The 22,706-nt window shown below is 29.1% G+C and overlaps 3 protein-coding genes across 3 annotated transcripts; 2 read left to right on the top strand and 1 right to left on the bottom strand.

The window, feature by feature from the left end:
* Positions 1–11,731: 11,731 nt before the first annotated feature.
* LOC111307458 (uncharacterized) lies at positions 11,732–13,168 on the bottom strand. The gene is made up of 3 exons (XM_022905478.2): positions 12,236–13,168; positions 12,057–12,151; positions 11,732–11,941 (listed from the first exon to the last, which is right to left on the bottom strand). Exons 1-3 carry the CDS (start codon positions 12,837–12,839, stop codon positions 11,894–11,896), a joined length of 747 nt encoding a protein of 248 aa, XP_022761213.2. The 5' UTR covers positions 12,840–13,168; the 3' UTR covers positions 11,732–11,893.
* A 2,147-nt stretch (positions 13,169–15,315) lies between these two features.
* Positions 15,316–18,254, top strand: LOC111306817 (CHY-type/CTCHY-type/RING-type Zinc finger protein). The gene is made up of 12 exons (XM_022904762.2): positions 15,316–15,465; positions 15,557–15,644; positions 15,768–15,824; positions 15,922–15,954; positions 16,043–16,120; positions 16,326–16,369; positions 16,460–16,500; positions 17,088–17,170; positions 17,246–17,337; positions 17,423–17,492; positions 17,618–17,659; positions 17,859–18,254. The coding sequence occupies exons 1-12, from the start codon at positions 15,413–15,415 to the stop codon at positions 17,982–17,984; spliced, it is 807 nt and encodes a 268-aa protein (XP_022760497.2). The 5' UTR covers positions 15,316–15,412; the 3' UTR covers positions 17,985–18,254.
* Positions 18,255–18,649: 395 nt separating this feature from the next.
* LOC111306816 (uncharacterized) lies at positions 18,650–22,634 on the top strand. The gene is made up of 11 exons (XM_022904761.2): positions 18,650–19,000; positions 19,214–19,321; positions 19,412–19,566; positions 19,655–19,748; positions 19,962–20,032; positions 20,117–20,223; positions 20,779–20,900; positions 21,116–21,204; positions 21,350–21,409; positions 21,985–22,089; positions 22,212–22,634. Exons 1-11 carry the CDS (start codon positions 18,844–18,846, stop codon positions 22,326–22,328), a joined length of 1,185 nt encoding a protein of 394 aa, XP_022760496.2. The 5' UTR covers positions 18,650–18,843; the 3' UTR covers positions 22,329–22,634.
* Positions 22,635–22,706: the final 72 nt, after the last annotated feature.

Raw genomic sequence — 22,706 nt, 5'->3', positions numbered from 1 at the left:
TTGCACAAAAAAAAAAAAAAACAAAGTTAGTTTAAAAAAAAAGTCAAAATACTAAAAAAAAGTTTAATCGAAACTTTAAAAGCAGATCTAGGTTGTTTGGGTCTCTTTTTGGTAAAACAGATGTCAGATTTTCAAGGAGTCGAAGGAAGCATTTTAGTGTTTTCTGAGAATTTTTTTACCACCGGTTGGATACCACTGACGGCAGTCGACCGGTCTAGAAAGAAAGGCTCTGGGAATGGGAGATTGTAGAGAGAGGGGGGAAAAATGAGAGAAAATTTTTGTTTGACTTTTATATAAAGCTTAAAGCCAAAACGATACCATTTCATTAAAACCCTAAAACGACATCGTTTTGAGCCTTGAGGATCTGTGCGTCAACCCGCGACCTAATCCGGGATCCACGCACCCAACTCGGTGATCCATTTTTCCTTCACCCTTTGATCGGTTCAGCTGAACCGACCCAGATCGAATCAAACCGTTCCCGAACTGCTAAACCGAACTGCCCTAACCAGATCGAACCGCTGACGCCAAATTGAACTGTCAAACCAAATTGCCTGTTGACCGGTCTGGTTTAGGTTAAAAAATTTTTTTTTTTAATTTTTTATATATTATTTTTGTTGTTTTATTATTATTCTTAATATTTATGCATGTTAAAATGTTAAAGTTTACTAGAATAAATTTTTGTTGTTTTATAATAATAATTAATAAAAATAAATGATGAAATATAATAAAATTTTTTAATAATTTTGAATAAACTGTATAAAATAATTGGTAAGAAAAAGGTTATATAATTAAATAAAAAAACATAAAAATAATAAAAAATAATAAAAAGAAATTTTTACCCGATGATGAGATTCAAAAGTATTTCGAGTAGTGATACTTATTAAATCTTTAAATGAGAATATTTTTTAAAAAATTGGAGTATTTATAAAAAAAAAATTTCAATATAATAAAAAAAAAAATTTTTTTGTTATAAAATAATAAATAAATATTAATTAATAAATTAAGAAAAAATTATAAAAAATGAGAAAAAAAGGAAAATTTATCTAATGATAGTATTCTAAAAATATTCCGAGTAGAGATGCTTTAAGAACTCTTTAGGTGAGAAGATATTTTTTAAATATTACCAATGTATTGAAATATTTATAGAAAATCTTCAATATAATAAAAATTCCTTTTTTTTTATTTTTTAAACGAAAATATTAATAAAAATTAATAAAAAATTAAAATAAAAAATAAAATGTGTGCATCAACATGTCATTATTTACATTGCATGCACGACATAATTTTTACAAAAAAGTAAATTCGGACCTCCGAGGATAAGATTTTAAGGTATTCCGAAAAACGATATCTAAGAAATTTTTAAGTGAGAAAAAGTTTTTTTAATGTTACCAACATACTGAAACATTTTAAAAATTATTTCAATAAAAGGATAAAATTTATTTTTCTTGAATTAAACTTGAATAATAAATATAAAATAAGTTTCAATAAAAAAAACTAATTTTCAATAAATAAAAAATTAAGAAAATTATTTTTTCAACACCGAGAATGAGACTTTTTTTTTCAAAATCAAAAGATAACACGTAGTTAATTGGTATCATTTTAAATGGACATTGTGGGGTACTAATCTTTCCTCACGTGTAATTGACTCTCAGATCCAGACAGTTTCGCAGATCGTAAAATTATCTTTTTAATAAATTTTAATTAATTTTAAAATTTTATTAAAAGAATATGTTTTAATAAGTGACCAATCGCATCTAGTAAAAAAAGATTTATGGTGACTTCATTTTTTGTTATTTTTTATTTCATTTTTAAATTCGTCAGGTGGCTCCAAAACCATTACGACAATTTTAAAAGATAAAAATACTATATTTTGATAAATAATTAAGATATAATACATTATTCATCCATCAATTATATAAATTTTATTTATTTTAACTTTTATTTGATCCGCATTTAAATGGTCAATGTAATACTTTATGTTTTTTTTTTTCTATTTTGTTAACTTTTTTGCTTTTTATTCTTAATTGAAAAAAATTGTAAAAGACCCAATTGATTTTTTTTTTTTTTAATTTTTAAAAACAAAATCAAGTTGGGATGTATTTAGTTTTTTTATGAGAAACTAGATCTAAACGAAAACGTGTTTAAGATGATTTGGTTAAACTCATTTATGATATATATAAAAGTATATATTTTATTAATAATTTAATTTTATATTTATATATTAATTTAAAAAATTAATATTTTAAATTCGATTGAGATGTACATATGATACTCTTCGTGAATTTTTTTTTTTTTGTTTTAATCTGTTTTTGTTTTTTTCTAATTTTTTATTTTTAAAATTTTTTTATTAAATAAATTTTATAAAAATATGAGACCGATTGAGATATTATATGTTATCACCATTTTATTTTTTTTTATCTTACAACTTTTTTTTAATTAAATAAGTTTTATAATAAAAAATTAATAAATAAAAGTGACAAAATAAAAAAAAAATTTATACTCACGGTCAGGCCCAAGCACAGATAGAAGATGGTTATCACCTGAAAATAATATGGTTATTGCATGACATAATTTAAAAATTTTAACAAAAATTAAAATTTTTTCTTTCTCTGCTCGTGGTTCTCCTGCCCTCATCTTTGGTCAAGCCTGTCCTCATATAAATGCAAAAGGTAAAAGTGGCTAAGTATCCACTACTTTAAAAAAATGTAGGGCAAATGCAAACCGCATCCTTTATATTAGGGTACTTTGCGAAACGAATGGGGCCAAATGCCAAAAGCAGAAGTCGATTAGATATCTGGCATAACGGCCTCCCATTTAAACATGGAATCTCCGTGCCTTTGGAAAAGTCTAAAATGGGTGCCTTTTTCTTATTGCAGTTTGCATTTTTTTGCTTTTTTTTTTAAATTTTAAAAATTTTTCATCTGTTTTTAAATTTTTTATCTTATTATATATTTTATTAAAAAATATGACGTATTTAAATGTTTTTAAATTTATAATTTTTAAATATTTATTTTAATAACATACTAATTGATCTAAATAATAATCGATTTAAAAATAATTTTTTAATAGAATCTAGAAATAGATTATTTTTTTTCCGAAAAGGGCACACTTGAAACTCAAAAGAATAACATACACTGTTGGAAAAAGTCAGTAATCTTTTAGCTCTCTACTATTAACTCCAACAGATTTGGGCCTATTCGGAAGGACCGGCTGAATCTCTCATTCTCCTGCTAGACTAAGAAGAAGAAGATACCATTATTTTACTTTTATTTATTAATTTATTTAATTAACATACTAATTAATATCCTTGATTTTAACTTAACAATAAAATGATATTAAAAAAATAATAAAATGATTAAAAATTACACTTCACAAATAAAAACACACCACTTTTCTAATTTGAATAAACATTTCATTTAACAAATGTTATTGATTTTGTTAAAAAAAAATCATATTAATTTACATACAATTAGAGAGCATTTTGTATGAGATTATTAATTTAAAAATTATAGTAATTTGTATTCAATAATTACATTACTTTATTGATTGCAATTTAAAAATCATACGTTACATCTTAAATCTTTATGGTAATAAAATTATTGTGTTAGAGAATACTTTGATTCTCAACTAAAAAAATAAAAAAAAAGTTATTACCATAAAAAATGATTTATATATATATATATATATTACTAATTTACTTTGACAAAAAATGTAATTAACGTTACTCCGGTAAGTTGCTATTTAAAAACTTTCAAAACATATTGTCCCAATCACTTACTTATTTAATACTTATTTTAAAAATTATTTTTATCAGAATTAATTTATACTTTATGATTTTTTATAAAATACTACTTTATAAATTATTTATTTAATAAATATTAAATTTTTTTCTTTTTTAAAGTTATTTTGAATATTTTATATTTCATAATTTTTTTCATATAATCCAAATATAATAATTTATAATATTGTATCAAATATAATAATTTAAAATCACTAGTCATCCAATTATCTTAGTATCGTTTCTACGGCCGTCGATGTTAGTATCGTTTCCACGGCCTCCGATACATTCGCATATGGTTGCAGCTAAGGCAAGAGCTGACATGCCAAGCAGAAGCAAAGCCAGAGTTGCCCCTTTCCCCTTCAACTTGAATCTTTCGGAGAAGGTAAAATTCAATGTTGATGATGATGAGTTTGCCTCCATTCTTACAAGCTAACAGTGCACAAAACTTGGTTACGGTCTTGGTTTATATAGTGTCATATATGGCCGTGTAATAATTCTAATATATTTTGATACATTTGAAACCATGGCTGACCCCAAAACTATTCAGGCTCTCTAATACATATTGATATGTCGACACCATGGCCCACCCAAAAACTTTTCAGGCTCTCTAATACATATTCTAAATTTGTAATACATTTTGATATGTCGACACCATGGCCCACCTCAAAACTTTTCAGGCTCTCTAACACGTATTCTAACACATATATATCGACAGCGTGGGTCCATGGCCACCCAACAACTGTCAAGCCTGCTAATACATTTTTTAACACATATTGATTTTTTGGCCCACCCAAAAACTTCAAGCCCTCTAATTCATATTCTAAAACATATTGATATATTGACACTAAAGCCCAACCAAAAACCTTTCAGGCTCTCTAATTCATATTCTAATACGTCTTGATATATTGACACCATGGCCCACCCCAAAAGTATTCAAGCCCTCTAATACATATTCTAAAACCTATTGGTATCTTGAAAACATGGCCCCAAAAAATTTTCAAGTCCTCTGATACATATGGATGTAATGTATATAATTATAAGTGTTTTTTTTTAGATTAAAAATGCCCCCCCTAAAAAATTAAAATTTTTTTCTCATTATAAATGTTTAGAATTTTGAGATTTTATATTAAAATTTTTTGTCTAGTTATGCTCTAACTTATTGATTAATTTATTTGTTTAATTATTCAATTATGCAATATTTAATTATAATTGGAAATTGTACTTGTAATTTCAAAGAAAAACTTTTAAGATAAAAAAATTAAATTCTCAAATTCTAATTAATTCATAAAAGGTATTAATATTTATATTTTAGTTCTCATTAAAAAATAAATGTATTTGTTAAACATAACTCACGTTAAAAAATTAAAACTATTCAAAGATGTTTAATAAAAAATAAAAAAAAATCTGGAATTAATAGAACAGAAAGATACACAAACTTATTTCCTAAAAGCCTAAACCAACGCTAAGTTTTATCTCTTAAAGGCTTGAACTTAGCACGAAATTCTATGATTATTGCAAAAAAAAAAAAAAAACATAATTTTGTTTTCTTAGAGAGTCAATTATAATGATGGTACAAAAGATGATTACAATTTCTTTCGTGATAAGATCACTATATATTTATCGTCTGTTTTTGAAGCCATTAAATTATAAGTTATTTTTAATTTTCAATTTAAAAACATTATCAATATTTATTAAAAGAAAATCTTAATTTTGTTATCCATATTGAAAAAATTTTTGCTAAAACTTTTTAGTTTAATGAATTTTTTTAATGAAAGAACATTTAGCACAATTTTAAATAAAATTATTTGAGTTTCTTCTATTTTAAATAGTTATATATTTTTTATTTTTTATTTAAATTTTTTATATATCTTATTTATGGTTACATTATGAAATGTCATATTTTACTTAAAATCTGTATAACTTTTAATAAAATATTAACAAGATAGTTATTATTTAATTTGAACCTTTCTAACTTGAAATTCTGGATTTGTCACTAGATGGAAGATTCATAAAAAAAAAATAATAATAATAGTGTTCAATTAAAGTTTTTTATCAATATTTTTATTTTTTTAATTTTTGAAATATCCATTAAAAATTTTAAAAATATTAAATTAAAAATGTCTCTTCAACTTCCCCTTTCCCCTTAAACTTGAATCTTTCAGGGAAGGTAAAACTCAATGTTGATGACGAATTTGCCTCCATTCTTACAAGCTAAAAATACACAAAACTTGGTGAGCGTCTTGGCTAAATAGTCAAAGATGGAAGTCGATGGTCATAAAAAATATTAGGGTGTCAATGAAAATTTTTTTATTATTTTTTAATTTTTTAAATATCCATTAAAAATTTTTTAAATATTAAATTAAAATTTTCTCTTCAAATTTTTGTAATTTTAAAGGTGTTACGTTGAAATTTCTATTCAAACTTTTATATTTTCCAATGACACCCTAGCATTAAGTTAGGGTGAATGGTAAGATGGCAATAACGGGCAAAAAAATGAAAGCAATGAGGAGGAAGGGTGAAGGGAGGCGTTTATAAATTATAATGGAATTTTTTTTTGGTCAATTTTAGAATAGCTTACTTCATCTCTAAAACCAGGTCCATATTATTATTATACTTATATAAATGGTCACCATAGATTCATAGTCACATCGACTAAACTAATATACAAGTCAATTCAATTAATAAATTAAAATAAAAAAATAAAATTATTATAAAATATAAATAGATTTAATAAATTTATAATTTAATTTATCATATAATAAAACCAAAATTTAGAAGCAACGATATCACGCATAAATATTTCATTCCTCACCTTTTATTACTTCTTACCCTACCATATTTCCATTTTGTTATTGATGAAGTGAGCAAGAAGTAAAAAATTTTTAGCCATCCACATCAAACCAATATTTCCAAAATACCCCTCACATTGTCATATAATCTACTCAATCCTCCGTGTAACCAACGCAAATATGCAGCCACGTATCGATCACGTGGCTTGTTTTATTATTTTGTGAACCTTACCTATTTTTAAAAATTTTTTTTAGAGTTTTGCTCCCAAATCATTTTACGTTTTCAAAGGCGTGGGACGAATTTTCATTCAACCGGTTTTTTGTTTTCGTTTTTTTTTTTTTAATAAGAGTCTCTGTTTTTTGTTTTTTAAATGGTGGGACTCACCTTTTTTTTTTAATTTCTTTAAGGGGTCATATTTTTTAAATTTATTTATTTTAATTTATTTTTTAATTATATTCAATATTTTTAAAATATATATTTAAAAAAACTGGAACTTACTTATATTAATTTTTTTCTTTTTATTTTTCATTTATCTTTTTCTTCTCATTTCAAAATTTTCAAAAAAAAAATATTGTTTTTAATTTTATTTTAAACTTATTTGCTATTAAGGATACGCGATATGTTTTTTTTTTTTTTTTACATAATTGATAAATATTTTTTTATCAAAATTATTTTGTTAGAACCACTTTATACTAAAGATATATAATATATCAAATTATTTTATTATTTATTTCTTTTCTTTTCTTTTCTATTCAATTTTTTTCTATTTTAACTTTTTAAATATGGGCAACTTGACATTACTATTAGAAATATACGTTTGATTTTTAATTTTTAATTTTTTAATTTGGTCATTTAAAAAAAAAATTATAATAGTGGATGTGTTGGCTTCGCATTTGAATGTGAATTTTTTTTTTAATTTTTTAAATCATAATATAAAATTTTTGTATAAAAGTCCAACATTATTGATGTTGCATGTGAATTCAATTTTTTTAAAAAATATTTTTTGTCTTCTTTCTTTTTTTTAATCTTTTTAAAAGTTATATCATTTTTTATAAAGAGATATTCTAAATATACCTTAATTTTTGCTATTCACTTTTTTTTTTTTTTTACTTTTTTTGTAAATAAACTTACTTAATTACCATTCTTACAAAATTTCGGATATCTATATCAAGATATCGGTTTTCTCGGTAAATTTTATAATTTATTGGAAAAGGATTTTCAAAAAGTTTTGTAAATTAACATATTGTAAGTTATAAATTTATCGAATATGAATATTTAAAAAATTTTGAAAATGATAATTAAGTAATTTCATTTAAATTTTTTTTTAAATAAGAGGTGTAAAAAAATAAGAAGTGAGGTGCATTTAAAACCTCTCTTTTTATTAAAAAAAAATGTTTATACGTGGCACCTACTTTTGTTTTTCTTTTTGTCCTCCATTTTTTTTAATTATAAACATTTCTCAACAAAAGAAATTGATCAATCAATTTTTAAAGAAAAATATCTATGTAGGTGTATGTAACAAAATATCCATATTTGATGGATTTTAGTTTGTTTGGATTCAATAGATGTAATTTTTTAATTAAAATTGAATCGATTTTTTTTTAATTCGAATCAAATCAGATTTAATTTTAAAATGTTTTGTCTTGCCTTAATATATAAATATATAAATATATTTTTAATTATTCATTTGATTTTATATTTTTATTTATATATTAATAAAATTATGATTTAATAACTTAATTTAATGAAGCTCTGTGTCATTTTTACAAATTTTTATTAAATCAATTTTACAATAAATTGTGTCAGTTGATAAAAATGTCATAACAATTTATATTTAACAAATTTGATCTATTTCGATTAGATAATGTGTTGAATATTTTCAATTCCGAGTTAAATTGAAACATATCATTTTTAAAAAAAAAAGAATTCAGGATAAAAATATCTGTAAGATGTTTTGTCCCAACTAAAGTATATATATTTTTTTATTAGTTTTGTTTTATATATATTATATTAATAAAGTAATTATTTGATATTTTAATTTATGAAATTAATATTTTAAGCTTAATAAGAGTATTTGTATGGCATCCTTTATGACATCTTGTTTTTTATTTTTTTGCTTTTTGCTTTTTGATTTTTTGTTTTTATGGTTTTTATCTTTTGCAAGTATTCCTAAATACTACCCATCTATAGCGACCCAATATTTCAAAAACCCACTGCCAAAGATTGTTCAAGAAGGGCAAATTTAGTAATATATTATCTTTTAAATTTGATTTCTTAATAATATAAATATATATTTTTAAAATTTAAAAATCTCAAACATAGTGATATTATAAAATAAATTTTTAATAATTTAAACATATATCATTTTAAATTTAAAAATTTAAAATATAATTTTTATTTTTAGAGGTTTTATTATAATTTATTATTATTTGATTTTTTTAAATTTAAAAAGACCAAATATCACATAAATTAGAAGATAATTTATTCTTTAACTATACTTGTAATATTAAATCTATTTCTATATTTTTTAGGCTTTAAACTTGCAAAAAAAAGGGTTTTTAACATGTGGGATGTACACATTTTTTATTATATTTTAATAATTTTTTGATATATGAGATACATAATTTTTATTATATTTTCAATAATTTATGCATCCATATGTTAAAACGTTAAAATCAATTTTTTTTGTTTTCGAAATTTTTATAAAAATTTTGAATATTTGGTTTGTTCCAGAGTATATAAATGGATCTTATAGAAATTTTTTTACAATTTATGGATGTTGGAGTGAAAGAGAAAGATTGGTTTAGCACAATAATCACTATTTTAATGTATTTTGACAATTAAAGGTAAAAAAAAAAATGATTTAATTATTTAGGCATTATTTATTGATTTTATTTATTTAGTTTAAAAAACAGTGAATGCCAGTATCCAAGAAATGTTGTTGCATGTTCCTAACAGTTCTTGTAAGAGACTTATTCTTTGTTTCTCCATCCCATTACCAAACAGGGTTGCTTTTTTACTCATTTGTTCATTATTTAAATTTTCCATTACCAAACAGGGTCTTGAAGGTGCTAGTTTACCTTTTACGGTCTCCCGGTGCTTATGGTTATGGCGTTACATGAATGTAGATATAAACAAGGTCTTTGTTTTTAAGTCTGTAAACAATTTAACATACTCTGTTGTTTGACCATTTTAAATGCCTAAAGTTTTTGAATCAGGAGTGTGGTTGATATTGGACTGATGTTTGATGCTTGTAAGACTGCAGCCTAATTAAACAGAGGTTTGTATGGAAAAGTTTGTTAATTATATCTCTTGTTTGTTGGTGTTGCTGTATAACCTTGGACTGGGAAGTCTGGTTTATAGAGCTGAGAGGGTCTGTGATGGCTCTGGTGAAGATCCAACCTGTAGCAGATAAGCCTATTTCTGTATGTAGATTTTGATCGTGATGGAAATTTATCAGCAGTTCAAGCTTTATCTATTACTTATGCAACTTTAACTTTTCCAAGTTATTAATTTGCTGAAGTATTAAATTAATTGATTCAGTGCTGCAATTCTTTAAAAATGTTAGATGACGGCATCTCTTATATATGTGTTGATTTCCCTCATCTTCTTGGTAAAAAAAGGAAAATGATGCCATGGATAAATGCTCTTTCTAAATGAGAAGTGGGTGTGAATTATTACTTTGGAAATCTGTCACAAACTCTTCTTCTTTCACATTCTATTGCAGGTCAGTGACAGGGAACAGCATCGCTGACCACTTGAATTATTATGGTGTCGATTTAATGTGCCAACAATGGAGATCATGCAGTATTGTGATGGATCCTCATGTTTCAGAGTATGGCGAAACAGATCACAAAGGAAATTTCATTTTGTCCAGAGATCCAGCCACAGTTGTTCTGAAAATGAATACTCAGTCAAATGAAGGGGAAGTTACATCTACTACATCATTTATCGGTTACGTGATTTGAATTTCTCATGGTAACTATGTTTTCCGCTTCAGATAACTGGCTTTTCATTCTTCCATTGAAGCCATGTAAAAAGCCATTGAAAATGAATGTTGTCGATGTGGGTTGGATTCGGGTTCGGATTCGGGGTACAAAGGAGTTTGTGTAAATAACCAAAGTGTACATTTTTTTTTTTTACATTTTTGAATATTGAATTTCAATGCCAGCTTAAAAATTTGTTTCTTTACATAGTTGTAAGCTTCAACTTTGTCATTCTTAAAATTGATCTTGCCTTTAGAAGTATTTCATCAAAATAACAGAGTGAACTGGAAGATGCGAGGCCAGACATAAAGAAAGAATTTGTGTACAAGCCTTCACACCATACTTGGTTCAACATTAAAGGTTGCAGATCTAGAGTTAAACCCCAGATACTGCACTAAACTCCCTATAAACTCAACATGGGAGAAAAAAAAAAAAAAACTCTTGTTCAAACTGGTTTCTGATCAAATGGAAGAGCACAATGAGATGGGCACAGCTTCTTTGTTGTTAGCATGGATCAAACTCAAAATCCATTAGGCCAAGGGCCAGTTCTTGAGATCGGGTCACTTTGAATCTAGTTTTCTGACGATAGAGATTGTTGCAATGATGATTAGTTTATCTGTTAGTCTCTTTATGGCCTTGAATATAGCTAATTTCTTGCATGGATGCTATACATGAATCATAATTTTGTTACCAAAATACGTCCTAATGCCGAAAAATCCGCATCATAAATGACCATGACCTTTAGAACAATACCAATCACAAGCAAGAAGCTCTCTCCCTTGTGGTTGAATATCAGTTTTGTTTTTACAAAGGAGATTGTATCTTGGGATAAAAAAAATTGTAGGTACTCGGGCTTAACTCCTAAATATAATAAATTTAAATATAATCGCATGAATCAACTAAATTTAAATTTTGGGTCGATGATTCATAAATATGGGTGAATATCAGACTCTTTATCGTGTCAATAAACAAATTGAAGGATGATTTATCTCCTTTTGAGCCAAAAGGGGCCCATCAAAATGAATAAAATTTTCTGGCAATAAACTTACTCAATATGACCAAAATTTAACTTTTTGATTTCAAGATCATTATAATTTTCATAGCCTAAAGCATTCCTAGTACTATTGGGAAGTTGATAAAATTTATGTCATAGCTAGCAATGTCCACATTCCAAGAAAATTCAGCATGGAAGATCAATTATCATTATAATTTTTCATAGCTTAAAGCATTACGCATGTTTCTTTGAAGAGGGATTTGAGAAGGAATATGATCTTAATACATGAAACTGAAGTGTAAAAGCAGTCTGATAAACACAGATAAAACTGCTTAGAAAGTTTCACTCTGTCTTCAAATCATCGGCTGGTGAAACTGCTGGTTTTTCTTCCTGCACCACAAAAAAACCCATGTGAGTACTTGCAATTTTCTTTTCTGCAGCAAAATCAAACTTGCAAATGTAATGGCTTGAAACAGGAACCAAAACTGGATTTAATAAGTAATACCTCTTTCACACCTGGGGTTGAAACTTTAGCTTCAGTAGTTTCTGCTGCTTCTGTTTCTTTCACCAACTTCTCTTTCTTCACAGTTTCAGCTTCTCCTGAACATACATGATGGAATCAAATTAATTAGTGAACGAACAAGAATTACTGGCATTGAAGCATCCTTAGTTAATGTCACAAACCATTTGCAGTTTCTCCTTTTTTCTCTTCTGGCAGTTTTTGATCCTTCAGAGTTTCTTCTTTTGCAACCTTTGCCAATTTCTTATCCTCCGTGATATCTTCATCAGTTTCTTCTTTTGTCTCTTCAGCCAAATTTTTATCCACCACAGTTTCTTGTTTAGTTTCTATTTTTGTCTCTTGAGCCAATTCTTTTCCCTCCAGAGTTTCTTCTTTTGTCTCTTCAGACAGCTTTTTAACCTCCAAAGCATCAGCCACTTTCACATTCTCAATGGACAACCTCTCAAAAGCAATTCCCTCAACAGGTTCCTCATTCTCTTTTACAACACCAGTTTTCTTCTCCTTATCATTCTCTACATTTCCTTCTTTCTTCAATTCTTTGTTTTCAGCCATGCCCTTCACATCAGCCACGTCCCTGGAATTGTCTGCATAAGAGTCCTGATTGACATTTTGGCCTTCCTCTTTCACCAATATAAGGCTTGTCTTGCTATCATGTTTGCTTGTTTCCTGAATGGTTTCTGAGATTTTGCCGCTCTTCGATCCTGCTCTTGAATTTTTGCGGCTGATGGTGTTTCCTGTTGCGACATGTTTGGATTCACCACAGCCCATCTCTGTAGATTCTGAGTGCAAAGAGGAGGATCGCACTGCCCCCCTTTTTAATCTGGAGAGAGACTTAGAAATGAGAAAAATCTTGTTCTGGTTTCTGTTGGAGACATAGCTTGCATGGGCGTAATTTGATGCCTGCAGTTTTTTGCTCTAATAACAAACCGTTTTTTTCTGTTGATTTTCTGAGGCTGAGCTTAGCCAATTTGGCGAATTATCAATAGAAACAAAGTTTTATTTTTAGAATTACAAAATAGTAGTGCAGCAAGGTTTTATGCTGGCATGCAATGGGGATATTAGCTGGATTTATTTATTTATTTATTTTCTTATTTGAGGTTGTTAGAATTTACATCTTGATTACAGAAATTAAGAATGTAATACTATACCAATAGATCATGTGACTGTTGACATATGAAACATTTATATTTATAGTTATTAACTAATTGATTAAATTCAACACGTTTTTAAAAAGATTGTTAGATTATATTACTTGTTTTACGTTTAAATTTCAAATTGTTAGAATTATCATAGAACAATGTGTGACATGGTTGGAATTACTTAAAAAAGACAATTATGTTTTTTAAGTATTGGTTGGGATCCTGTAATCTATTTTTCATCCACTGTGTTTCGGCTAAAGGTAGGATCTTTTTCATTGAGAGTAATAATATAAGCACATTAAAATATTTTATAAAACAGTAATTTCAAAGCACTAGGACATTCAATAAACAGGGTTATGATCTTATCCTCATGATTCAACTTCCTCAATGTTGTAAATGGAAAAAGATGAAATACGAAAAACATCTGATATGTCACTCACCAGTGAACCCATCTAGCTAGTCCGAAATGTCCTTTGGTTTGAACCTAAATTTTGGTTGCTTTTCTTGACCAAAAGGGCGAAAGGTCCAAACGCAAATTGCAGATCCTTTTATCCATTGGCTGATGATCACACAGGCATTGAATGAATGAAACTTTGCTTGAAAACATGTTTGCATTTCGCTTAAATATACTTCAAATGCAACATATAATAACATCCATAGTCTGATTCTAGAGCAAATACTGGTCAATTTTGCTCGACTGGTAAAAGCAACATGAATTTAACTCTTGGGATTGGATCCTTAGACCGCAATTACTACATTCAGAAACTGTACAATCATTAAAAGTCTCACACATACAATCAATGACTGAAAATAATTGTTGCTCTTATCAAATTGTAAGATTTTATTTGGTATAAAGAAAGTTGTAATCTGGATAAGAATAGGGGCAAAGATATAGATTGCAATATTAAAATTTAAACTTTAAATTTATTAAATATTATTTTTTAAGAGTAATTATATGAACTAATCAATTAAAACTCTGGTTAATTATTATCAAATTGTATAATTTGCTGTAACTCGTGATAAACTTGCTTTCTCATTGGACTCCTAGCAGATCCTGGTCATAAAAATATAGAAAAGAATATCAAGAGAAGTGCAAGTTGAGCTTTGCAAGCACCTCACCTCTTTTTCAGGATCCAGTTCAGTTGGGACTGCAAACTATGCACAGAGCTCTAGAACTTGCTTTTTTCTTTTTCTTTTTTTAAAAGAGTTTTAAGCAAAAAAAAAAGTAAATTCACCTAAAGTTGGAAAAATGTACAAGAAAGGAACTCTTCATAAGGTCTCCTACAGATCTGATGTAGTGACATCACCCAAATTATCCATCAGGATAAAGAATTTTTAATATTTTTATTGAAATATATATATATATATATATATCTCGAACATTAATGAACTCTAAGTTGAAGCCATTAACAAATTTCTGTTGATTTAAGGGTTAGAAAAACAACCCCTCCAAAGCAAACCAATGTCTGTCTTTATCCTTCTATCTTGGCTACACGTCTCACCTTCCAGGTTCAGGGTGGGAGGGAGTAATGAAATCATGGTGCGTTGCACATGTATAATACCGACAAAACTTAGCAGAATGAAACATGATTCGCTGACGTTGCGGCGACTGACCCATTTTCTCAAAGTCAGCACTCTGTAGTCTCTACCACCTGCCTTATCCTCCCTCGTCCAACTACAATATCTTTGTTATTTTTATTATTAAGATATTGCCTCTTAATATAACATATTATATTGTAATAATGAAAAACATATAAATGAGTGGCCTTTTTTAAGCATTCAACTTCCGATCAAGTGAAATGATTTAAGATTATAAAATATAAAAAATTTATTATATATAAAATAATTTGTTTTAATAAATTTTATCACATGTAAATAAAAATGAAAAATTTTTCATATGATAAAGTTTAAAAAGATAAAAAAAATGATTTTGATGTTTTATTAAATATTTAATTTATAATAAATTGACCATAAATAAAAGGATATAAATGAATATAAAATTATATGATATTAAAAATTTATTAGATTAGCATAACTTTAACAGCTTTTTCTTGAAGGCGTGGGGGCTTCATTTATCTTCTTCGGTTTTTCCTCTTTTGAGGATTGCGACACCAAAACTAACCCATCTTCCCAAATCAGGAAACTCCATTCTCTTTCTGGGATTTCTCTAGAAAAGCCAAAAAAAAAAACCTTTTTTTCTTCATGGAAGTCTCTTCAGATAATGAACGCCTTTATTTTGGGAAGATGGGATATGGGTATCTTTCTTTATTCTTCTTCTTCTTCCTTTTCTTATTTTATTTTGGCTTCTTTTCCATCAATGACTTTTTTTTTTTTGGATTTTTTTAGATGCCAACATTATAGGAGGAGATGTAAGATTCGAGCTCCATGTTGCAACGAGGTTTTCTCTTGTCGCCATTGCCATAACGAGGCTGCGGTATTTTTTTTAATATTTCGTTTGGATTCCCCTGTTTTAAAAAAAGTTTCCATTTTTCTAACTCTTTATGCGATTTCTTGATCTGGGTTTTTATTGTTTTGGCTTTACTAATTTGTTCTCCAGAGCATGTTAAGCAACCCCTTTGATAGGCACGAGCTTGTTCGACAAGATGTTAAACAAGTATGATATTGAAAATCATGGCTTTTCAATTTAATGTTATTTTTTTTCTGTATTAAGAATTTCAATGATGTCTTTTCTCTAATTTGGTTCTTTTAAGGTTATTTGCTCGGTTTGTGACATGGAGCAGCCGGTATGTGTGTTTCAGATTTGATACAACTAGACCTTTGTTTTTGTTCTTGTTCAGTTTTGATGCTGATTGTTGTGTTCTGTTTTTCTAGGTTGCTAAACTTTGTTCAAATTGTGGCGTCAATATGGGAGAGTATTTCTGTGAAATTTGCAAGTTCTTTGATGATGATGTAAGCATATGCTTTTTGAAGATTTAGCTAGCCAAATAAATAAAACTGTGAAATAGTGGTGATAAAGTTTGGTTTATTGCCGCTGTTGATTCATTAATCGTTGGCTTAAAATGGAGAGAATGAATAGGTGTTTGATCCTTGTTTGCTTTTGTCTACTGTTTCTTGTTTTTCCTTGATGTTTACCTTTCAAACACATGCGATGCAGACTGAGAAAGGGCAATTTCATTGTCATGATTGTGGGATCTGCAGGTTAGTTGCAAAGTTTATGTATGGCTATTATTTTCCTAATGATTATTAAAACGAAAGTGATGGGACCTAATAGAATGACTTTGGCAACAGAGTTGGTGGTCAAGAGAACTTTTTTCACTGCAAGAAGTGCGGTATGTAGTTAACACCTTTAATTACAAATTTGTCACTATTCTCTTCTTACAAAAGATATCGTAGTCTGGTGATATGGGAAGAGATTGCAGATGGTAGGATTTTATGAATGGCCTCTTAAGGATGATTGTATGAATCAACTGAGCTAACCTTATTCTTTTGAATGTAATGATGTTATGCTTCGTAAGAATGCTCTCTTACTTCATGGTGGTATTTGTGGTGTGCTGTGTGCCAGTAGGGCATTGCCTACTGTCCAATTCAAATTCTGTCTTGGTCAGTACTTTGTCTATCTCAACCCTTCTATTCTGACTTTCCCAGTTATCCATTTTCATTATCATTGTTATTTTTAAACCAGGTTCTGTCCTTGTCCAATATGTTGTCTTTATCAACTATGTTTCATGTTTGGAGTCCACTACTTTGCTTTAAAACTATGTTCTATGTTTTGATGTGAACCTGAAAATGAATGAAGTGAGTTTTGAGAAGGCCTCTAAACATTTGAATTCCATCCCATGCTAACAATTTATTAAAGCATCTCTTCCATGCCATGCTGCATCTCTTTGTTCTTTTACAATAACACTATATTGGACAGGGTCTTGCTATTCCATTGCACTGCAGGATAATCATTTGTGTGTGGAGAACTCAATGCGGCATCACTGCCCCATATGCTATGAGGTTGGTCTTCTTCTCTCTTCAATTCTATCTAGAACTATTCTCATCTGCTAATGGTGCATCATTCTGTTTCTCTAGTACCTTTTCGATTCGTTGAAAGATACCACCGTGATGAAATGTGGTCACACAATGCACTATGAGTGTTACCATGAGATGATAAACCGTGACAAGTGAGTGACTATGAGTTCTTGTTTTAGTTGATCACAAGTTAAAATCTATGTTTTATTCTTAATTTCAATTGATGTTGTTGCTCAGATATTGTTGTCCCATATGCTCAAAGTCAGTAATTGATATGTCTAGAACCTGGAAGAGGATAGATGAAGAGGTACACTTCTTCAATTTTAAGGCCATCAAACTGTAAATGGTTGTGATTGACAGCCTTGTCTTCTATTCAAGTCTTCATTTGTTCAACATGATTCATAACACAAAACTCATCTTGTTTGTTCTCAGATTGAAGAAACTGTAATGCCTGAGGATTACCGGTATAGGAAGGTGCTTTCTTTGATTCTTCTTCATGTCTAATACCCTGTTGAGTTCGAGTCATAGCTCTGAGCTTGAGAATTTTGGAACAATAGAGTGTTTAACAGGGTTCAAGTAGTATAAAATTTAAGAGGGCTCGGGAATGGATACCTAAAAAATAGCGGATACCCTACCCATTGCCTATCTGAATTGATTTAACTGTTGAATGCAGGTTTGGATCCTATGCAATGACTGCAATGACACTACAGAAGTTTACTTCCACATAATAGGACATAAATGTAATCAATGTAAATCATATAATACCCGCACAATTGCCCCTCCAGTTCTCCCTCAATGACAAGATCATGATCCAAGGCATCTAAGCATAAAGCAAAAAAGAGAATTCTTGATTGCATGTTCAAACATTTTAGTTTGTATTACTGGATCGATTATGTACTACTGTATAATGATCCGAATGACATTAGCATTTTTATGTCTTTCGCATAAACTTTTCTCAGGTTATTCCTTCTCCCATGGCGGAGTTAAAATGAAGCTGTGAATGATTGTTTTGATTGTTGTAAACGCTAGCTATTGATGAAAAGAATATTTAACAGATATTTTAAATTTATTTTTATTTTTATATCCGTAAATATGAAATGAGTAATTCACTTACCTATAATTTTTTTTAAGAATAAAAATCAAATTTATTTCTTTATTTTTTTATAATTTTTATTTTACATATTTATGTAATTTTTTTATAAATAAATTAATTTATATTTTTAAATAAAATATATTAGTGATAAAATAAAATGATTTATTCTATGTTTTTAAATATTATGTCAGATATTTTAATTTTTCACAATAATATCAAACAATTAAAATTCCAAAATCACAGGTTTTTTTTGCAGCAAAATTTCAAAATTAGATAAACTCTTGTGGGTAAATAAAAATTAAATTGGAAATGGTTGGGATTTGTTTCATTTTGCATTAAAAAAATTAAAAAAAAAAATTGAAGTCAGCTCATCAGGTCCATAGAAGAACCTTGGGCCGCCACTGTACAGAAGTCCATCCTTCGTCCTTTCTTTCCCCTGACCCTCTCCGCCGTTTTTATCCTGGTCGAATCTCCTTCCCCTAAAACCCAACGAGTTTTCGTCTCTAAAACTCGCTCCGAGTTCCCACTCAATCCCCCCCCCCCAAAAAAAAAAAAAGAAAAGAAAATGCGAGTCCTTTCGAACGCTCGTAATCTCGCTAGGGTTTTAGGAACCCGAACAATTCATTTCAATTCAAATCACCGATTCCTCTCCTCTTTGACTCAAATCAACTCATCTCCTCTCTCTTCTCTTCAATGCCAACTCCACACCGACGCTTCCTCAGGTACCGTCGAAATTCCACATTTTTTGAACTTTTTAAAAATGTTTTCTTTTAATTTTTATTTTTCTGTTCAATTTAATACGAATTATTTGGATTATTAGCTAAGAAGGAGAAATGAAATTTATAATTTTTAGTTCACTTCTCATTGAGAAAGAAGAAAAAGTTATTGATTTCGTATGATTTTTTTATGAATTTATAATTTTTTAAATTTCACAGGGATATATGGAAGCAGTTATTTTCCAATGCCACGGCATCCGATTTATTCGATGATGTCACGGACATCTTTTTCTACAGAAGCAGGAACCCCAAACAGTAATCCAACTGGTACTTGATTTGCTCTATATTAGTTTAGTTTCAGATTGTTTTTAAGCTTTTTTTTTTTTCAAATGTTTGGTTTGGTGTTGTTGAATGCAGAGGATGTTAAGGAACTCTATGATAACATGCTTCAATCCGTAAATGTTAAAAGGACTATGCCTCCGAATGCTTCTCTATGGTCAATGATTGAAAACTGCAAAAATCGTGAGGATATTAAGCTTCTGTTTGATGTTCTGCATAATCTCCGAAGATTTGTGAGTTCCTTATCTTTGTTGCATTTTTTTGATAGTTTTATTCAAATGTGGTTTGTTTATGGATGTGATCTCTGGTTTTTGGTTGCAGCGATTATCAAATCTTCGGATTCATTCCAATTTTAATTGCAATCTCTGCCAAGAAGTTACCAGGGCATGTGCTCGTGTGGGTGCCATTGATTTTGGTATGCCTTGTTGTTTTTTTATATTTTAAGTACTTGGTTTTTTTTTTTTTGGCTATTTATTTTTGCAGACCCTGAACAATTTTCTGTAGTTTGACAGCTATTCTTGAATACTTGGTTTGTAGAAATTTGTAGCTTAGTTAAAATATTTTTAAGTACCATATGGTGTATTTAATGTAACTGTATGAATATAATTTAGCTTGAATGCTGACACAGGAAAGAAGGCTTTGTGGCAACACAATGTGTATGGATTGACTCCTAGTATCGCATCTGCACATCATTTACTGGTATAATTGGCCCATCTATCAAATTTTTCAATTTTCATTTTGGGTTTGGTATTTTTGTACATTTAATTAAATGTTGGAATGCAGTCGTATGCTAAGGCTTGTAATGATGTTAAACTCATGGTGGAGGTAATGAAACTTTTGAAAAAGAATAACTTACCACTACAAGCTGGCACTGCAGATATCGTTTTCAGGTGAATAAGTGTTTAGTTGTGATGGATGTTTCTCTTTTGCTTTGCTAAATGCCCTAAGAATTCCTGTCTCAATAACAATTATTTTTGCTTTTCCCAATAAAATTTGCAGTAAATGTAAAAAAATTGACTGGATGTGAAAGGCTTATTCTCTTTTAAATGTATATAACTCAATTCAAGTTTGATCCTTGTCCAATTTCCTGGCTAGAACACACATGGACATTCAAATCTGAGATGTTTAAATGTGATGTGATTTTGCATTATTGGATAAATTTGTTCTTTAAGTGAACAAGCTATATATCACTAACTTTCTAAAATATTGAACTTTGATTCTATTAACTGCCCCAAACTTCTGTGTTATGATCTTTAGAATTGGTTTATTGAGTTTCCCTTTTTTTTTTGGGCGGGGGGGGGGGGGGGGGGGTGGGGGGGGTGGGGTAGAAAGTAGGTACTTATTAGCATACTTGTTCTCCTATCTGGCGTTGCAAGGATTCTTGTCTTGTCTTCATGATTCCTTTTAAGTTGATTTAATATTTTATTTGGATTAAACATTTGCAGCATTTGTTACAATACAAATAATTGGGAGTTGATCTCTAAGTACTCAAAGAGGTTTATCAAGGCTGGAGTAAAACTGCGACAGACTACATTTGACACATGGATGGAATTTGCTGTCCGAAGAGGTCTCTAATCTCTGGGTTCTTATCATCTGTATCTAATCCAATTTTCTCTGTGATTTACATTTTTTAACTCTCTCTCTCTCTCTTGCTCTCTTAGTGGTGGTGGTTGATAAGAGGGAGACAGAGATAAAGCTCGCTCTCAATGAATGAGTTACTACTAGAATATCTCTTTCCTCATACTTGGAACTTGGGGCTAATTTATCATTTCTTGTTTATAGGAGACACTGAGTCACTATGGAATATTGAGAAATTGAGATCTGACACAATGAAGCAGCACACTCTCACCACTGGTTTTGCATGTGCAAAGGTAATTTTCATTCTATGCCTGAATAAGACAATTGATTCCAATAAACAAAAGAATAATATTATCATTTTATAACAATACATACCTGTTTAGTTTCTCTTCATGTGATCAACATTTTATTTATTTTTAATTATTTTTTTATTTTCAGGGTTTACTACTTGAACATAAGCCAGAGGAAGCTGCAGCTCTTATTCAAGTCCTTAATCAGGTAAATGAGGTTTCATATCAATTTGTGCCATTTAATGTTTTCAAATTTAGATTACCCTTGGCCTTTTTAGTCTCCAACCTTCTTGACCATGCCGGAGTAGGGGAATAGAATAAAATGGAATTAATATAAAAAGAAGATAAATGTACAAAATGATTAATAGTGAGTGAGTTTGTTAAGGAAAGTATCAAATTGTTATGCCTCCCAAATACTGAAGTAATTATGCTTTAACTTACTCCTATTTCTACCCATGGAAATGGATATGAGACATCTAGATTCTGGATAATTTTTACTATTATTTATGGGTTGCTGCTGATCATATCAAGTAATACTGGGGAAGTTTTCTTACCTTGTCTCATTGAGCTGTGAGTTAATTTGTTTTGAACTTGCCATTCGGATGGGTGTCATCATCATCTTGACATTCAGCTTTTGATTGCTTAACTGATATTTAATCTGCTATGTGGAGTAAATAAGAAAATTACTAGTATTTGAGGTATCAAACATATCTTTTATGTGCCCTTGAATGCTTTTGGATTCTATAATGTCTGAGATTAAACTATTACACTATTTCATGCCAGACTCTATCTGATGCAAAGAAGCCTGGTATTGCGGATGAAGTTGAGAAACTGGTAAATGAGTGGCCTATGGAAGTTATCAAGCATCAAAAAGAGGAAGATAGGAAGGTATACTATTTAATTCTTTATTTTTCTCAAAAAAAAGAAGAAAATCCTTGTCATTTCTTTTGACAGTTTGTATCCAAGAATCTTAAGCTAATTGTTGTCCTTCATTGAATCAATTTGGTTAGGCATTGGCTGCATCTTTGAAATCAGATATTCCTGCCATGGTTACGAGTCTTCTAAACATAGGCTTAGCAAGGAATGTAAATTTGGAAGATTTAGCGAAAAGAGAAATTCTGTCGTAAGCCAAGGAAGATTGGACATGACGAACCAAAGCTATGTTGGCACCTTGTATCAACAGAGCTGCAACTATTTTAGACATTTCAAGAATTGCCGCAAACTGAGGACTCCATTCATGATCACAAACTTCACACTCCACTGCTAGAGGGATTGCAAGCAAGCATCTAGTTGTAACCCTATTTTATCAGTTACTCTTTTGAGATTCCATTCATTTGGGTTAATCCACTCTTTTGAGATTCCCAATTTTGTTAAGAACTAGTTAGTACTTAAATATCAATTGTCAGCTCATCAAAATTTTCAGTTGTCATCAATTAATTTTGTTTTTTTTTTTTTTTTTGAATTACGATTAGGGTTCGAACTAGAAACATTCAATACTAAAGCTG

This window comes from Durio zibethinus, chromosome 22 (genome assembly GCF_047325235.1).
Source record: "Durio zibethinus cultivar Kanyao isolate XHJ-2024 chromosome 22, ASM4732523v1, whole genome shotgun sequence".
In the NCBI taxonomy this organism is placed as follows: Eukaryota; Viridiplantae; Streptophyta; class Magnoliopsida; order Malvales; family Malvaceae; genus Durio; species Durio zibethinus.
This window is presented reverse-complemented; position numbering and strand designations above follow the sequence as displayed.